At 44.7% G+C, this 19,165-nt stretch overlaps 1 protein-coding gene across 1 annotated transcript in view; it reads left to right on the top strand.

The window, feature by feature from the left end:
* The window catches only part of LOC123604217 (multidrug and toxin extrusion protein 2-like), a 59,939-nt gene that overhangs the window by 22,276 nt on the left and 18,498 nt on the right, over positions 1–19,165 (top strand). The window contains exons 9-10 of the mRNA XM_045490029.1: positions 11,332–11,445; positions 12,352–12,419. Of these exons, the coding sequence (XP_045345985.1) occupies positions 11,332–11,445; positions 12,352–12,419 (182 nt within the window). The remainder of the gene's footprint in view (positions 1–11,331; positions 11,446–12,351; positions 12,420–19,165) is intronic.

Here is a 19,165-nt window from a genome sequence, read left to right as displayed (position 1 = left end):
CCACACCGATTCTGATTTGCCCTGTTGGCCAGTACATAGCCCCGTGGTCACATTAAGCTGCAAGAAATGGATACATGGCCCCTAAACTTCTTGTAAGTTTATTTCTGTGGAAGATGGTGAAGGATAAGGATGTCAGTTTTGCTAGGCACATAGCGGTCCCTGCTGCAGTTGGGAACCATGAAGTGCTCAGGAAACGCCAACAGCTCGCTCTCCTCCTGCATTCACCCTGGATGCTCATTTATCTTGCGAGATTTTTTTTTTTTTTAATTTTTTTTTTTCAATGTTTATTTATTTTTGGGACAGAGAGAGACAGAGCATGAATGGGGGAGGGGCAGAGAGAGAGGGAGACACAGAATCGGAAACAGGCTCCAGGCTCCGAGCCATCAGCCCAGAGCCCGACGCGGGGCTCGAACTCACGGACCGTGAGATCGTGACCTGAGCCGAAGTCGGACGCTCAACCGACCGCGCCACCCAGGCGCCCCTATCTTGCGAGATTTTGTGCATGCTCCTGCTTGACGAAGTTCCCCCAAAAGTCGATCATTTTACTGATCGATATAAACGCTTCTTAATTAAGTGAATTGAAACCGTGGCATGCTAATTTTCAATCAAATGCTGCAGATCGAAATCAGAGTTTGCTTACAGTCAGAAAAACTCCATGTGCGCTTTTTAAAACAAAACGAATCTGTTATTAGTGATAAAAGAGAAGCGAGTTTAGTCCTTCTACTTTAAGTCTTCCTTATAATCAGCCTCCTTTCATTTGTTTCTTTTCAATTAAAAAAAAATTTTTTTTTTTAGTGTTTATTATTGAGAGAGAGAGGGGCAGAGTGTAAGTGGGTGAGGGGAAGAGAGAGAGAGAGAGAGAGAGAGGGAGACACAGTCCGAAGCAGGCTCCAGGCTTTGAACTGTCAGCACACAGCCTGGTGCGGGGCTCGAACTTACGGACTGTGAGATCATGGCCTGAGCCGAAGTCAGACGCTCAGCTGACTGAGCCACACAGGTGCCCCTCTTGTCACTTTTAAGAGCAGAAACGGGGGCACCTGGGTCACTCAGTCAGTTGAGCGTCTGACTCTTGATTTTGGCTCAGGTCGTGATCCCAGGGTCATGGGATTGAGCCCCACATCGGGCTCTGCACTGGTCGTGGAGTCTGTTTAAGATTCTCTCTGGTCCTTTGTCCCTCTCCTTTGCTCTCTTGCCCTCTCTCTCAAAAATGAAATGGAATGGAATCTTAGAAAACGTGTTAGCCTCATTCTGCCCAGCGTCCACATCTACACGTAGACAACGTTCAATCATTTTCTCTTGTCAGATCACAGTTCTTAATCATTTTTGATTCTTTTTGTTTTAAAGTCAAAATGAGGAAAACTCACGTATCTTGTAACAGCTTCATTGAGGCATATGATACAGACGCTGTAAAATCCAGTTTGAGGACGTTTCTTCTTGTGACTGCAGTCCCTCCCTGCCCTTACCCTGTCTTCATCCTGAGCCTCAGGCAGTCACTAATGTGCTCCCAGCCTCCGTGGAGTCCCCTTTTCTGGACCATCATAAATATTTTACGTTGTACCTAAACCATCGGTTATGAGGCAGGCTAATGGCCTCTGCAGAGGTGGCTAATAAGGAAGGTGATCTTATACATACCATGTAAAGTAATTCTTAGCTCTTTGCTCAATTTTTGTCTTTGTTTTTATCTCCCTTCACCCCTTAGGTTTTTTGTTTTTTTTTTTTTTTTTTTTTTTTCAACGTTTATTTATTTTTGGGACAGAGAGAGACAGAGCATGAACGGGGGAGGGGCAGAGAGAGAGGGAGACACAGAATCGGAAACAGGCTCCAGGCTCTGAGCCATCAGCCCAGAGCCCGATGCGGGGCTCGAACTCACGGACCGCGAGATCGTGACCTGGCTGAAGTCGGACGCTTAACTGACTGCGCCACCCAGGCGCCCCGCTTCACCCCTTAGTTTTAACGGTGGAGGAAAAAGGGCCCCATCCAAACACTTTTTTATAGACACAAATGCCTATTTGGGACCCTCTGCAAATCTAGGTCATTATCCCAGGTTGGTAGATCCTTTAATGTTAGGAGGTGGGTAGGATTTGGGTGTGGATTGGTTTATCTGCTGTGAAATTATTAACTGTTTAGCGTTCTTTAAATATTGACCGACATTTTTCTAAATATTCTCTCAGTACTTAACGAAACTAAGACCCCCAAACTCAAGAGTTAACAATTGAGGGGCGCCTGGGTGGCTCAGTAGGTTAAGCGTCCGACTCTCAGGGTTACATCAGGTATTTCCAAAGTACTGTTTGTGCCCATTCAGATGCCCTTTTCTCAGCCCGGTGTCCCTCCTGTCCCATAAATACTTGTCCTAATTGTTGTCTCTTCACAATCCAGCCTGTTGTTTACTTAGCTTTGAAGACCTTGTTCTGTGTGTGTGGTCCCCATAGTCCAGCCCAAAGCCTCTATTGCAACTCCTTGCTCTCCGTGGGGCCCGTGTGGGTCTGGTTTCATAAGGTCCGGGGCCTTTGGTCTGTCTGGCCCCCTGCAACTGATTGCCGTGAACCAGCACCCCGGCAACTTGCATCAGTAATATATGACAGTACGATTCGTCCCACACACTTCGCTGGCGTTATCTATGCTCCCAAGGAGTCACTCTGTTTTAGGTGTGTCTTTTCTAAATAGCATATGGCATTATTCCTCCTAAGAATCTACAGTTTCTAATCAGTGCCTTTACCCGTTTGCATTTATTGTCATTAAAACGTATTAGGGGGGCGCCTGGGTGGCGCAGTCGGTTAAGCGTCCGACTTCAGCCAGGGCACGATCTCGCGGTCTGTGAGTTCGAGCCCCGCGTCAGGCTCTGGGCTGATGGCTCAGAGCCTGGAGCCTGTTTCCGATTCTGTGTCTCCCTTTCTCTCTGCCCCTCCCCCGTTCATGCTCTGTCTCTCTCTGTCCCAAAAATAAATAAACGTTGAAAAAAAAAAAATTAAAAAAACAAAAAACAAAAAACAAAAAAAACAACGTATTAGGACCTACTTACTAGGAATTACTTTGTGTTTTCTATTATTTCATGGTTTTACCTTGCTTTTCCCCCCTCCTTATTTCTTTACTTGTAATCAGTTTTCTTTCTGTCTTTACTGTACTCTTACTGTAACTCTTTTTTTTTTTTTTTTTTTTACTGTAACTCTTGATTTGGGAGGTGGGGGCACGTTGTTCCGCATGTTGTTCAGCGTGGTGACCCTGGATCCAGATCGCCACCGTTAGGTCCCATCTTGAAGTGGGATCTGGGGAGCACTACCTAACTTCCGTGTCTCCATTTCCCTATTTGTGAAATGATGATAGTGAAAAATAGGGCCTACGGGGGCACCTGGGTAGCTCAGTTGGTTGGGCGTCTGACTTTGACTCAGGTCGTGATCTCATGGTTTGTGAGTTTGAGCCCCGCATCGGACGCCGCGCTGACCATACGAGCCTGCTTGGGATTCTCTCTCTCTCCCTCTCTTTCTGCCCCCCCCCCCTTACTCGTGTTCGTGCGCTCGAAATAAATAAGCTTTACAAAAATCATAGGGCCTACATCCTTTAATTATCGTGAGGATTTAACTGAGTTATCCCTGTGAAGGGTTTAGAACAAAGACTGTGACAAAGTGCCCTCAACAAATGTTAGCTGCCATTTTTTTTTTTTTTTTAGTATGCTAAACTGTTTTTAATTGTTTTATAGTCCCAAGCGCTTTCTCATGTTTCCCTTCAACTTTTTATTTTCAAGATGTTCAAGCCCACTGGAAAGTAGAATGGTTTAAGGGTCATTCGACTCTTCTTTCCCTTAATTTCCTGACTGTTAACATGTTGCCTTATTTGTTTTTGTTTTTCCCTTTATGTGTGTGTGTCTTGCCATGTAGTGAATCGCAGACATGACACTTGGCCACCAGCTAGTTCAGCATGTGTCTCTCCTAAATGACATTCTCCCAAATAACCAGCATATGGTCGTGGAGGAAAACAAAAAAGAACACGTTATTGAATGTGATATTCATTAATGTCCTAAGATGTGCCTTCTGTATTCAAATTTCCATACCTGTTTTTTTGTAAGTTTTTTAATGTTTATTTATTTTTGAAAGAGACAGAGAGAGAGAGAGACAGAGAGAGAATGAGCGAGGGAAGGGCAGAGAGAGAGGGAGATAACAGAATCCGAAGCAGGCTCCGAGCTCTGTGCTGACAGCTCAGAGCCCAATGTGGGGCTCGAACCTACAGACTGCGAGATCATGACCTGAGCTGAAGTCGGATGCTCAACCGACTGAGCCACCCAGGCGCCTCTCCATACCCGTTTCTATAATCCAGGGTCCACTCAGAGTCCATGCATCACCTTTGGTTGTTGTTGCTTTAGCCCCTTTTTATCTAAAACAATCTTCCCAGAGCGCCTGGGGGCTCAGTCCATTAAGCATCCAACTTCGGCCAAGGTCATGATCTCGCAGTTCATGAGTTTAAGCCCCGTGTCAGGCTCTGTGCTGACAGCTCAGAGCCTGGAGCCTGCTTCGGAGTCTGTGTCTCCCTCTCTCTCTGCCCCTCATCCGCTCACACTCTGTCTCTCAAAAAATAAGTAAACATTAAAAAAAAAAATAGAACAATCTCCCCATCTTTTTTTGTTTTTCTGGCGCTGATTTTTCAAAGAGCCTATGCCATTTTTTTCAGTGAATGTCTTAGACTCTGGATTTCTCCCCTCATGTTAGTTTCCTCATGAGCAGATTCCGATTAAAACGTTTAGGCAGAAATACTATGAAGAGGGTGGTGTGTACTTAATCCGAGACCTATAATCGCAGGTGGCGCTGGCTTTGATCGTTTGGCTTGAGGTAGTGAGTGCCAGATTCCCTCATGGGAAATATACATTTTCTCCTTTGTAATTAGAGAGTAATCTGTAACACGACAGAGAGGATTTGACTGTCTGGGACTCCAGTAAATTTTCATCCGGTGGTTTAGCATCCGCTGCTGATTTGCACTTGAATAATGACTACAGTGGCGGTTTCAAATATTCTTAGGTTTTCATATGCGTACTTGCCTCCGTTAGGATACATTCAGCTGTAAATTACAAAAACCAGTTAGGATACATTCAGCTGTAAATTACAAAAACCAGTTAGGATACATTCAGCTGTAAATTACAAAACCCAAACAACTTGTTCAATCAGCTTAACCGTTGAAAGTTCAAGTAACTGACTCCTGTAACTGGAAGTCCCAGGGTAGGTGTTTCGGAATTTGAATGCAAAGGAGCCGTGGATGCCTGAATGAAAATTAAGAGTTTCCAAGAGAAGTCAGGATGCTGGTTGTACAGGCAACTTTTAAGGCTCATTTGTGGTATTTTAAGATACGTGCTTTTTTCTGATCTCTGTTCTGTTCCCAGATAACTTAGCACCTTATCTTTTGTATCATCATTAATCATAAATTTAGTTCTGGATTTTTAAAAATTATTTTTTTCCCAGATTTTTAAGAATGCTAATAAAACACTATTTTGTCGTGTTTCAATTTATCAATGTTTTTAGACATTAATTTTTTTCACTGTTGCCTCTTGAATCTCATTCCTCCTTTCTGGATTATTTTTATTCTTGCTGATACGTGTCTTTCAGAAGTTCTTTCAGGAAGGGCCTGGAAAGAGTAGACCCTCAGTCTGTTGATGTCTTAAAAAATGCCTTTATAGGGGCCCCTGCGTGGCTCGGTCGGTTGAGCATCCAACTTCGGCTCAGGTCATGATCTCATGGGTTCATGGCTTTGAGCCCTGCGTTGGGCTCTGTGCTGACAGCTCAGACCCTGGAGCCTGCTTCAGATTTTGTCTCCCTCTCTCACTGCCCCTCTGCCTCTTGCACTCTGTCTCTCTCAAAAATAAACATTAAAAAAACGCCTTTATCTTTTTCTCATTCTTGAATATTACTGGGTGTGAAAATCCAAGTTGGTAGCAACTCTGCCTACACGGCTGATGTTACACTCTTTCCTTCTTGTTCTTGGTGACGAGTCTGGCATCAACCTGTCTTGGCTTTGTAGACAATCAAGTATTTTCTTTTGTAGTTTATTTTATATATATATATATATATATATATATATATATATATATATATATAATTTTTTTAAATTTACATCCAAATTAGCATATAGTGCAACAATGATTTCAGGAGTAGATTCCTTAGTGCCCCTTCCCCATTGAGTCCATCCCCCCTCCTGTAACCCTCAGTTTGTTCTCCATATTTAAGAGTCTCTTCTGTTTTGTCCCCTTCCCTGAGTTTATATTCGTTTTGTTTCCCTTCCCTTATGTTCATCTGTTTTGTCTCTTAAAGTCCTCATGGGTGAAGTCATATGCTTTTTGTCTTTCTCTGACTAATTTTTAAAATTTTTTTTTTTTTCAACGTTTATTTATTTTTGGGACAGAGAGAGACAGAGCATGAATGGGGGAGGGGCAGAGAGAGAGGGAGACACAGAATCGGAAACAGGCTCCAGACTCCGAGCCATCAGCCCAGAGCCTGACGCGGGGCTCGAACTCACGGGCCGCGAGATCATGACCTGGCTGAAGTCGGACGCTTAACCGACTGCGCCACCCAGGCGCCCCTTTCTCTGACTAATTTCACTTGGCATAATACCCTCCAGTTCCATCCACGTAGTAACAAATGGCAAGATTGCATTCTTTTTGATTGCCAAGTGATACTCCATTGTGTATATATACCACATCTTTATCCACTCATCCATCGATGGACGTTTGGGCTCTTTCCATACTTTGCCTGTTGTCAGTAGTGCTGCTAGAAACACGGGGGTGCATGTGTCCCTTCGAAACAGCACACCTGTATCCCGTGGATAAATGCCTAGAAGTGCAGTTGCTGGGTCGTAGGGTAGTTCTGTTTTTAGTTTCTTGAGGAACCTCCATACTGTCTTCCAGAGTGGCTGCACCAGCTTGCATTCCCATCTTTTGTAGTTTTAAAGATTTTCTTTTCCTTTTTGTACCATAACATGGCCGCACGAGGATTTAAAGAAAATTATCTTGGGGCACCTGGGTGGCGCAGTCGGTTAAGCGTCCGACTTCAGCTCAGGTCACGATCTCGCAGTCCGCGAGTTCGAGCCCCGCATCGGGCTCTGGGCTGATGGCTCAGAACCTGGAGCCTACTTCTGATTCTGTGTCTCCCTCTCTCTCTGCCCCTCCCCCGTTCATGCTGTGTCTCTCTCTGTCTCAAAAATAAATAAATGTTAAAAAAAAAAAAAAGAAAATTAGACATTCAGTAAACTTTCTTAATCTGAGGGCCTCAGTTAAACTCGGGAAAAGTTTTAGCCTTTTCCTCTACTGTTTATTCTCCATTGCTGACTGTTCTGTTCTGTGCACTCAGACACCTTCCAGATGGCTTTATTTCTCTTCCGTATGTTCTCTCTCAACTTTGTCCTGTGCCTTGAGACATCTTCTCTTTCCTGTCTCTGTTTGCTAATCACCTTTTAAGCTGTGACTTGTCTACTTTCTGATTCATTTTTTGTTTTCAATTTGCAACAGTCATGTCTTTTATTCCTAAGATGTTACTTGGTTCTTTTTCTGTCCATCCTTATTTCAAAACCTCCTGCCCTAAACATTTTAAGAACGCTTACTTAAAAATTTTTTTTTTGGATGGTCCTATTATTTCTACTTTATCCGGTGTGAAATCTTTCATGTGTTGGTTTCGTGGAGTTTCTTTCTTGGCATTAGATTTCTTATCTGTTTATATCCTGGGTCATGGAACATACCTGTATCCATATTTTGTTAATTTTAAGACTCTTTTTTTTTTTTTTTTTTTTTTTTTTGCATATTAACGTCTGTATAATTGGAATTCCTCTTGCGGTTGATGTACTAAAATATAAAATACCACGTCATAATTTAATTCGCCGACTCTTTGTGGCACGTAATGACACCTTAGATGCGTTGAAAGCCACACTTAATTTCACCAAGCATCGTCTGACCGATGCCTGCTACCTCAGACTGTGGTTTTGATCGGTTTCTTTATGATTTTTGTCTGTGAGCTTATTTCCCAAGGGGGTTGTCTTCCTTGTGAGTCACATATTTGCCCTATTTTTTTTTAATGTTATTTACTTATTTTGAGAGAGAGATGGAGAGTGAGTAGGAGAGGGGCAGAGAGAGAGGGAGAGAGAATCCCAAGCAGGCTTCGCACGGTCAGCACAGAGCCCGATGCGGGGCTTGAACTGACAAAGTGTGAGATCATGACCTGAGTTGAAACTAAGAGTCAGATGCTTAACCGACTGAGCCACCCAGGCACCCCATGGCCTGTCCATTTTTTAAAGGTTTTATGTCTGATCAGATCCAATGAAATCTACCTGTTCTAGTCCCAGGCTTTCCTCACCGTGACTGCATCAGGTTCATACCCACTCCGGTACACGGCAGCCCTTTCTGCTCCTGGCTCATTTGTACCCATGGGTCCAGGCTGGCAGGTAGATTTTCTGGTCTCCTGATGGGGGACAAAGTGGGGGACGGGCAGTGCTTTCCTAACTCCTGACACTTCCTGCTCAGTGGAGCTTGTGCCTTGACCTCTGACCCTTGTCACCAGCCATAGCCACCTCCTAATTCATGTGGATCTTTTTCTATTGGTTCTTGATGTTGTTCTCCCCTCCAGCCTTCACCTCCAAATTTGGGGGTAGAGGGTGGGGTCCCAGCCCCTCTCTTCTCCTGCTGGGACCCAGGAAGGTGAATGGCAAGATGACTGTTGGGGCCTTTCTTTGTTCTTACGTTATAGAAATTCCTCAGTGTTGGGGCGCCTGGGTGGCTCAGTCAGTAAGCGTCCGACTTCAGCTCAGGTCATGATCTCACGGTCTGTGAGTTCGAGCCCCGCATCGGGCTCTGTGCTGACAGTTCAGAGCCTGGAGCCTGCTTCAGATTCTGTGTTTCCCTCTCTCTCTGCTCCTCCCCCACTCACACTCTGTCTCTCTCTCAAAGATAAATAAACATGAAAAAAAAAAAAATTCCTCAGTGTTTTTCAGTGCCTTCTTCCCCTCCCCTTCTCTCCCTCTCTTGTCCTGGAATTTCTGATACTCAAATTCATGACACACTGATAGCCTCATTTCTTACGGGGCCCCCCTCCCGTTCTGGAGTGTTTCTCCCTCCTATTTCACAGTTCCCATTGTCCTCCTTTGAGGCACCTTCTCTGTGTTTAATGTATGTCTTTTGATGTGTATCTTTGAAAACTGCAAAGAGGTTTTATTGTTTTTGGCTGTATATATGTTTATATTCACCTAAGAGCATAAGAGTTCAGATTTCCTTTTTTTTTTTTTTCATAATTTTTTTTTTTTTTTCCACTTCACAGAGGTAGGCAAACAGCCCCACAAACTAAATCCAGCCACAGCTTGCTTTGGTAAATAAAGTTTCGAACACAGCCACACCTAATCGTCGTCACACGTTGCCGGTGGCCATTCTCGTGCTTACTACAGCAGACTCGAGTAGTGGCCTCAGGGACCATTTGGTCTGCAAAGTTGAAAATGCTTACTGTTTGGCCCTTTATGGAAAAAAAGTTCAGGGGCGCCTGGGTGGCGTAGTTGGTTAAGCGTCCGACTTCAGCCAGGTCACGATCTCGCGGTCCGTGAGTTCAAGCCCCGCGTCGGGCTCTGGGCTGATGGCTCAGAGCCTGGAGCCTGTTTCCGATTCTGTGTCTCCCTCTCTGTCTGCCCTTCCCCCGTTCATGCTCTGTCTCTCTCTGTCCCAAAAATAAATAAACGTTGAAAAAAAAAAAACTAAAAAAAAAAAAAAAAAAAAAAAAGTTCATTGACCTCTCTGATTTATAGCGTAGACGGTGGTTTTGCTTTAAGTTGTAGTGAAATGTACATAACATGAAATTTACCACCATAGCCATTTTTAGATGTATAGGTAAGTAGCATTAAACACACTCACGTTGCCGTGCAACCATCTCCGTCATTCATCTCCAGAACTTTTTCCTCCTGCAGAACTGGAACTCTGTCCTCGGTAAAGAGTAACAACTCCATTTCTCCCTTTTGTCCGTCTCCTGGCAACCACTGTTCCATCACCGGTTTTCTGTCTCTAAGTTCGGCTTCCCTAGATACCTCCTCTAGGTGGGATCATACAGTGTTGGTCTTTCTGGGTCTTCGCTTAGTGTCTTCGGGTTTGATTCATGTTGTAGCACGTGTCGGAATCTCCTTTCTTTTTGAGAGTGACGAATACCCCGTTGTGGGTGTGGACCACATACCGCTTATCCATTCATCCCTTAATGAGCAAGTGAACTCTCCTTCCGCCTCTTGGGTGTTGGGAATGATGGTGCTCTGAACATGGGTGTGCACGTAGCTCTTGGAGAACGTGCTTTCAGTTCTTTTCCTGTATGCTCAGCAGTGATATTGCCGGACCCTGTGATACTTCTTAATTTTTTGAGGAACCACCCCACTTGATTTCCATAGCGGCCCTACCATTTTACGTGCCCAGCAGCACGGCACGCGGGTTGCAGTCTATCCACATTCTCACCAGCATGTGTTCCTTTCCTTTCCTTTTCTTTTCTTTTTAAATTTTTTTTAACGTTTATTTATTTCTGAGACAGAGAGAGACAGAGCATGAACAGGGGAGGGGCAGAGAGAGAGGGAGACAGAGAATCGGAAACAGGCTCCAGGCTCTGAGCCATCAGCCCAGAGCCCGACGCGGGGCTCGAACTCCCGGACCGTGAGATCGTGACCTGGCTGAAGTCAGATGCTTACCCGACTGTGCCACCCAGGCGCCCCTTATTGTAGTTCTTTAGATATTCTGGTTATGATATCCAGATATCCTTATCCGGTACACGATTTGGAAATATTTTCTCCCATTCCGTGGGTTGCCAGACTCTGCTCTGTTGATGGTGTCCTTTGGTGCACAGAAGTTTTCAATTTTGATGTAGCTGAAAAGATCTGTTTTTACGTTAGTTACCTGTGAGCAGTATAATGTCAGATCTCGCCGTGTTGCTTTATATACACCTGGTGTTCTGCTTTTAACTGTAATACGCATCGATCATAATTCACTTCTCTAGTTTCCCAGCGACGATCTCCGTGATGCCCCCACCATCCCACAACCATAGCCTGCCTCAGTGCATATCCTCCGTGTGTTCCTCTGGAGCTCTGTGGGAGGGTCTCTGCCATTGGTACCCAGGAGTGAAATGTGTGGGTGGCAGGGCATACGCGTGCCTCAGTCTCACTAAGTGTTGCCAGCTCTGTCCCCACCATCTCAGACTCCAGTCTTGTTTGACGTCTTTAAAATACATTCTTTTTCTGGAGACCTCTGCTTCCTCCCAGTCTCTGGCCCTTTGCAGGAGGCAGCCATGGGGAGTAGAATTGTTGACGTCGGAGACTGTTGAAAAGTAAAAGCTGTTTTCTCTCTCCCCTGTTCTCTAGGGTGGACTTGGGACTGTTTCCAAGAATGGGGCTCCTACATCCAGCTGGCTGTCCCCAGTATGTTCATGGTGTGCATTGAGTGGTGGACCTTTGAGATCGGAACCTTCCTTGCAGGTTGGTCAGTGCTTCAGCGGAAATCTGGGAACAGCCTGGCGGATCTTGTCTCCACAGCTCAAGAGACATAAGTCTTACTGCTCCTCCCTTTCCATTCCGCCGAGCTCTCGTGGGAGTTTTCAGCGTAGAATTAAATCCTTGCCCAACCGTAAGCATATTCGAGAGCTAAAGTGGGCCTTTAGCTCTGCCTCACTGCCCTTCACTTTATAGATTCAGCGAGGGAGGTCATGGTTAAGAAGTGTGCCAAGGTCACGGAGAGGGACAACTGAAACCTGAATCTGGGTCTCGTGACTCTCTCAGACCTTTTGCTTCAGCTGACTTTTGCTGGGCAGCATGCAGATTTTTAATCCATTTACAGAGTGACTGATTTGGCTCTGTTTTAGACGTGATCTTTGTTTCTATCAGAGCTGTGATGATTTTGGTCCTAGGTGTTCACTGTAGCCATCTTACTGCCAGGAAAGTAACAGAGAACATAATAGGGACAGGATGACACTGATTGGTGTTAAAGGCTCTGGAGACACTTGAATACTCCAGCTCCCACCACATCAGAGTTCCTCTGTCCGCCTTCCCACCCCCCACATTGTGACCCCGCGTCTGCCCGAGGAATGACCTGCAACTCTAGGAGCCTCGTTTTCTACTTTAAACCTGATGTTTTGTTCCTTGGTGGATACAGACTTGTAGAGTGAACCTGTCCCATGTCGTAGCTGCCTTAGTTCTTGGAAGCTTCCTGGGAGTGGACACCTGGGGTTCTCCTCCGCACAGATCATGAATTCTGCCATTGGCTTTTGCTCCTGGGGGCGATCCTGGCTTCTTTTAAGTTAAGACACGTTCTGCTTTCACAAGGAAAATGTTTGCTGTGATCCACTTTCTGAGATGTGTTTTGTGTGTGTCTGTCCAACATTTCAGGACTGATTAGCGTGACAGAGCTCGGGGCCCAGGCCATCATTTACGAACTGGCCTCTGTAGCCTACATGGTAAGAACCGTTGAGGTGAGACCCAACACCTTCTCTGCACAAACTCTGCTGGGCTGTTGGCATTGCGTTCACTCGACACCCCCCGCCCCCCCCCCCACCCCCCACCACAGGCCGTGCATTGGGGAGAGAGGAGAGCCAGACAGCAGGAGAGAGAGCACACGGGAGGGAGTGTGGATTTTGGAGCCAGACACTGGGTTTGAGTCTTGCCATGCTGCTCCCAGCTGTGCGACTGTGAGCTCATTACTTAACCTTTCTGAGCTTCCGTTTTCTCATGTACAAAATGGGGAAGAAATGCTTCCACCGAGTGAAGGTAGAATATGATGATGTGTTAAAGCACTTGGCGCAACGCCTGGCACGTTTACGCAACAAATACGGAATCGGTGGTGCTGGGATATGATGGAGAGCGCGATGGGGATGTCCCCTGCCCTCTCGTGGCCTGTGGTCTGGTTGGGAGACAGAGACAAACAAGTAAACCGGTAAACGAGAGCATGACCGACATAGATGACGCGTAACCATAGAAGCAGCAATAAAAGTCTGAGGTGCGTAAAACCAGAGCTGGGTGCTTTCAGGCGGGGTCGTCAGAAACAGTCCTCCTGAGTTGCTGGTGAAGCTGAGACTTGAAAGGGGAGAGGAGCCAGCCCAGGGAGCCCGAGCGTGAGAGCTGACCATGGAGCCTGAGCAGAGGCTCCGGGATGGAAAAGAGCATGTGGCGTGTTCAGGGGCCCCAGACAGGAACCTGGCTGACGGGGTTGGTGAGGAAAGAAGGGTGACATGTAGAAGCCGGCTTAGGGGAGGACAGGTAGGTGTCTGGGGGTCTGGAAGGAGGCTGTTCGAATCATCTGGGTGAGCACCTAGGAGCCTGCTGGTGGGCGAGGAGAAAAGTGGGTGAGTTAGTTGTGCGGGAGGGCAGAGGTGACAGGACCTGGCCGGGGTTTGGGTGCAGGACACAAGGCAATGAGTAGGGAGAATCACAAACGACCCCCGAGTCTCTAGCTTGAAGAACCGCTTGAAGAGGATGCCTCTACCTCTTGATACTTGAATATTCCAAACCTGTACAAATCGTCCCTTTGTTTTGTTTTGTTTTGTTTTGTTTTTTTTTGAAATGTTCATTTTGAGAGAGAAAGAGCATGAGCTGGGAGGGGCAAAAAGAGAGAGAGAGAGAGACACTCCCAACCAAGCTCCGTGCTGTCAGCACAGAGCCCAACACGGGGCTTGACTCCACAAACCATGAGATCATGACTTGAGCCTAAATCAAGAGTCAGACGCTTAATCAACTGAGCCACCCAGGCGCCCCTGATTCTTATTTTTTTAGAGACCAAGGGAGGCCATCTGGGCAGTGGGATTGTGGGGTTTTTGTTTCCTTTTTTTTTTTTTTAATCTTAAAAATGAAAACAAAAAGGTTTTTAGCGGGGATCGATGAAGTCGTTTAGGAATAAAAAGGAAGCATGTCCAGGAGCAAACCCCAAGATGCACAAGTCAGGAGGAGGACAACTCAGCCAAGAGGGAGGACAAGGCAGTGTGGAATGAAGAAAATCAAGAGAACACGTTGTAGAGGAAACGAGCTATGAAGGGTTCACAGAAGGAATGACAGTTGTATGGAGAGCTGCCAGGAGGTGGCGTAAGGTGAGGTTGGAAAGTGTCCCTTGGGTTTTGGGTCATTAGAGACCTTGGGTGAGGACCAAGAGCCATATTCCAACACGTTGGCTTTCAAGGTTGGTGAAGGAGTAGAGGCTGCTGACGGAGACAGTTCCATCTGGAGGTTTGGTAGTTGATGGTGGGAAATAATACCACCAAGGGAGGGTTTGGGTTTAGCTTCTGTTTTGAAATGGGGGCACTAGAGTTTATTTATAGCTATGTGGTCAACAGTACCTGTCTTCTAAATCTCTCGTCTTCCAAGTCTTCTCTATTTCTACCTGCTCTGTCACAGGCTTCCTTTTGTTTTTATTTTTAGTTGAGGTAAAAACCACATAAAGTAAAATGTACCATCTTAACCAATTTTAACTGTGCAATTTAGTAGCGTTAACATTGTTGTGCGGGCCGCGCCCTGGGTGGCTCTGTTGGTTAAGCGCCAACTTTGGCTCAGGTTGTGATCTCACGGTTCATGAGTTTGAGCCCTGCATCGGGGTCTGTGCTGATGGTGCAGAGCCTGCGTGGGATTCTCATTCTCTCCTCCCTCTCTCTCTCTCTCTCTCTCTCTCTCTCTCTGCCCTTCCCCCACTCATGCTTTCTCCCTCAAAATAAATAAACTTAAAAAAACATTGTGCAGCTGACCTCCAGAAACTTTTCACCCTGTAAGATGGGAACGCTACCTATTAAACAGTTGCCTGTTTACTTGCTTAACTCCTATAATTTAACACTCCTCCCTCAGCTGTTGGGAACCACTGTTCTACTTTCTGTTTCTTGTCACAGGCATCCCTCTGTTAGAGACAGTAAGGCAATGATTCTTCATTATTCCTGTGGAAAAAACAAGTCCCCACAGGGGTGAGCTTACCGTAAAAATTATAAAATACAAAGAAATAATCTAGCATGGGCAAGAGCTTGAACAGATACAACAAACAGGAAAGTTAGAGTTTAGAACTTGAGATGATGGTGTAATAATGGAGGAGTAGAAAAGTATCATGGTTAAAGTCATGAAACCTAAAAGAAGGAGCTAAAACCAAAAGAACATTATTTGGAGAAGAACCGAGTAAGATTTTTTAATTGACGAATTATAGCCATTCAAATGTAGTACTTGATAGGATCAGCAGATTAGTTAAAGCTGGAAAATAATGAACTTGAAGACGTATCTGGAAATTCCCAGAATAAAACAAAGACATGTAAATAGATGGAATTAGATACATAGACCAATCTGTGCATATATGATCAAATGATTTTTAAGAAAGAGACCATTCAGCGGGGACAGGACAGTTTTTTCAGGAACGGATGCTGGGGAAACTGGACATCCACATGCAGAAGAATGAAGTTGCCTTCTTACCTCACACCATATACAAAATTTATATACACACCATATACAAAATTTATACAAATTTATACAAAAATATACACACCATATACAAAATTTATACAAAATTTATATACACACCATATATAAAAATTAACTCAAAGTGGATCAAAGACCTAATGTAAGCCCTAAGCAATAAAACTTCTAGAAAAAGACAGAAGGCCAAAGCTTCACGACATTGGATTTGGCAATGATTTCTTGCATGTGACACCAAAGGCACAGGCAATGAAAGAAAAAATAGACAAGCCGGACTCGATGAATGAAAAATTCTGTGCATCCAAAGGCCATATTCATCGAATAAAAAGGCAACCCACAATGGGAGAAAATATTTGCGAATACTGTGGGATAAGGGATTAATATCCAAAATCTAGAGAGAACTAAAACTCAGTAGCAAAAAACCAAACTGGATTAAAAAAAAGGGGCCAAGGACTTGAATAGATTTTTTTTTTCCCAAGGAAGATCTACAGATGGACAATAAGCACGTGAAAAGATACTCAGCATCACTAATCATTAGGAAATAATTGACAAAACAACTACATTGAGATACCACCTTATACACGTTAGAATGGCTACTATTCCAAAAACCCAAACACAGAAGATAACAAGTGTTGGTGGGAATGTAAAATGGTACAGCTACTATGGAAAGAAATGCGGTGGTCCTTCAAAAAATTAAAAATAACGGTGTCATGTGCTGAGGCAGTGTCCCTTTGGGGTAGACCTAAAAAGAACTGAAAACGATCTCCAAGATACCTGCACACCTGCGTTCGCGACAGCGTTATGCACAATGGCTAAAAGGTGGAAGCTGCCCGCATGCCCATCGACGAATGAATGAATCAGCAGAATGTGATATACACATTCAGTAGAATATTACTCAGCCTTAAAAAGGAAGGAGATTCTGATATAGGCTACCAAATGGATGAGCCTTGAGACAATATGCTAAGTGAAATAAGCCAGTCCCCAAAAGACGTACAGGCATATACCTCAGACGCATTGCAGGTTTGGTTCCAGACCACAACCACGAAGTGAATATTGCAATAAAGTCAACAAGATAAAGTTTTTTGGTTCCAGGGTACATATAAAAGTTTTGTTTACGTTACACTATAGTCTCCTAAGCGTGCAATAGCATCTGTCTAAAAGATGTCCATGTCCTAATTAAAAATACTTCATTGCTCAAGAAAACTAACCATCCTCTGAGCTTTCAGCCAGTGGCAATCTTGGGACAAGGGTCTTGCCTCAGTGTTGACGGCTGCTGACCAGGGTGGTGGTTGCTGAAGGTTGGGGTGGCTCTGGCAATTGTTAAAAATAAGGCAACCATGAAGTATGCTGCGTTGACCGGCTCTTCCTTTCGTGAACGGTTTCTCTGTAGCCTGTGATGCTGATTGATAGCATTTGACCCACAGCAGAACTTCTTTTAAAATTGAGAGTCAGTCCTCTCAAACCCTGATGCTGCTTTTGTCACCTACGTTCATGTAATATTCTAAATGCTTTGTTGTCATTTCGACAATCTTCATGGCATCTTCATCAGGAGTAGATTTCCATCACAAGAAACCACCTCCTTGAGGCGCCTGGGTGGCTCAGTCAGTTAAGCGTCTGACTTCGGTTCAGGTCATGATCTCACTGCTCACGGGTTCAAGCCCCGCGTCGGGCTCTGTGCTGATAGCTCAGAGCCTGGAGCCTGCTTCGGCTTCTGTGTCTCCCTGTCTCTCTTTGCCCCTCCCCTGCTCATGCTCTGTCTCTCTTCTTTCTCTCTCTCAAATATAAAATAAAACATAAAAAAACTAAAAAAACAAAAAAAAAAAACAAAAAAAAGAAACCACTTCCTTTGTTCATTCATAAGAAGCAACTCTTATCCATTCAAGGTTTGTCATGAGGTTGCAACCATTCAGTCACGTGTTCACGCTCCACTTCTAATTCCAGTTCTCTCGCTGTTTCCACCACATCTGTGGTTACTTCCTTCACTGAGGTCTTGAACCCCTCAAAGTCATCCATGAAGGTTGGAATCAACTTCTTCCAGACTCCTGCTCGTGTTGATATTTTGATCTCTTCTCCTGAATGATGGATGTTCTCAATAGCATCTAGAATGTTGAATCCTTTCCAGGTTTTCAGTTTACTTTACCCACATCACTGTCTCTGGCAAATATAGTCTTAATGACACGTAGCTCTTAAATAGTTAAGACTTGAAAGTTAAAGTTTGGTCCACGGACTGCAAAATGGATGTTGTGTCGGCAGGCCCGAAAGCAGCATTAATCTCATCGTACATCTCCGTAAGAGCTCTTGGGTGACCAGGTGCATTGTCAATGAGCAGTGGTGTTTTTGAAAAGAATCTTTTTCTGAGCAACAGGTCTCAACAGTGGGGTTTAAATATTCAGTAAACCGTGTTAACAATAATTGCGCTGTCATCTAGGCTTTCACCTGGGCTTTCTTGTTCCATTGATAGGTAAAGCACAGGCCGAGTAGATTTAGCACAATTCTTCAGGGTCCCAGGATTTTCAGAATGCTAAGTGAGCATTGGCTTTGACTTAAAGCCACCAGCTTCATTAGCCCCTAATGAGAGTCAGCCAGTCCTTTGAAACTTTGAAGGCAGACATTGATTTCTCTCCAGCTATGAAAGTCCTAGGTGGCATCTTCCAACATAAGGCTGTTTTGTGTGCGTTGAAAAGCTGCTGTTGAGTGCGGCCACCTTCATGAGTTATCTTAGCTCGATCTTCTGGATAACCTGCCGCAGCTTCTGCATCAACACTTGACATTTCACCTCTCACATTTATGTTACGGAGATGACTTCTTTCCTTAAACCTCCCAAACCAACCCCTGCTAGCTTCAGACTTTCCTTCCGCACTTCCTCACCTCTCTCAACCTTTATAGAATTGAAAAGAATCAGCCTTGCTCTGGATTAGGCTTTGATTTCAGGGAACGTTGGGGCCGGTTTGACCTTCTGTCCAGACCACTGATCCTTTCTCCACATCAGCAATAAGGCTTCACTGGACTAGCACTTTTCCTTTCCTTCGAGAACTTTTCCTTTGCATTCACAACTTGGCCAACTGGTGCAAGAGGCTGAGCTTTCAGCCTGTCTCCGTTTCTGAGATGCCTTCCTCGCTAAGCTCAGTCGTTTCTAGCTTTTGGTGTCAAGTGAGAGACGTAAGACGTCCTTTCCCTTGAACACGTAGAGGCCATCGTAGGGTTATTTCTTGGTCTAATTTTAATATTGTTGTGTCTCAGGGAAGGGGGAGGCCTGAGGAGAGGGAGAAAGGTGGGGGAACAGCTGGTTGGTGGAACAGTCAGAACACGCATAGCATTTATCGGTTAAGTTTGCTGTCTTAAACGGGCTTCGTGAACGAAGTCTACAGTTTGTTTGATCTCATTTTTTTTTTTCACTTTATTACATTTCCTTTAAAAACTATTTGGGTTTAATAGTCGAAGAACTTTTTCCTAAGACTATATGGAAGGTAAGCTGTGAGCCATGCACATACGAAAGAGCCTTTATTTTTCCCGTACACCTGTTCAGTAATTTGAGTGTAGAGTTCTAGCTTCCAAACAATCTTTCCTCAGAATTTTTTTTATTTTTTTATTTTATTTATTTATTTTTTTTAATTTTTTTTTTTCAACGTTTATTTATTTTTGGGACAGAGAGAGACAGAGCATGAACGGGGGAGGGGCAGAGAGAGAGGGAGACACAGAATCGGACACAGGCTCCAGGCTCTGAGCCATCAGCCCAGAGCCTGACGCGGGGCTCGAACTCCCGGACCGC

This window comes from Leopardus geoffroyi, chromosome E1, assembly GCF_018350155.1.
Source record: "Leopardus geoffroyi isolate Oge1 chromosome E1, O.geoffroyi_Oge1_pat1.0, whole genome shotgun sequence".
In the NCBI taxonomy this organism is placed as follows: Eukaryota; Metazoa; Chordata; class Mammalia; order Carnivora; family Felidae; genus Leopardus; species Leopardus geoffroyi.
The sequence above is the reverse complement of the archived record's forward strand: the minus strand, read 5'-3'. Positions and strand labels throughout refer to the sequence as shown.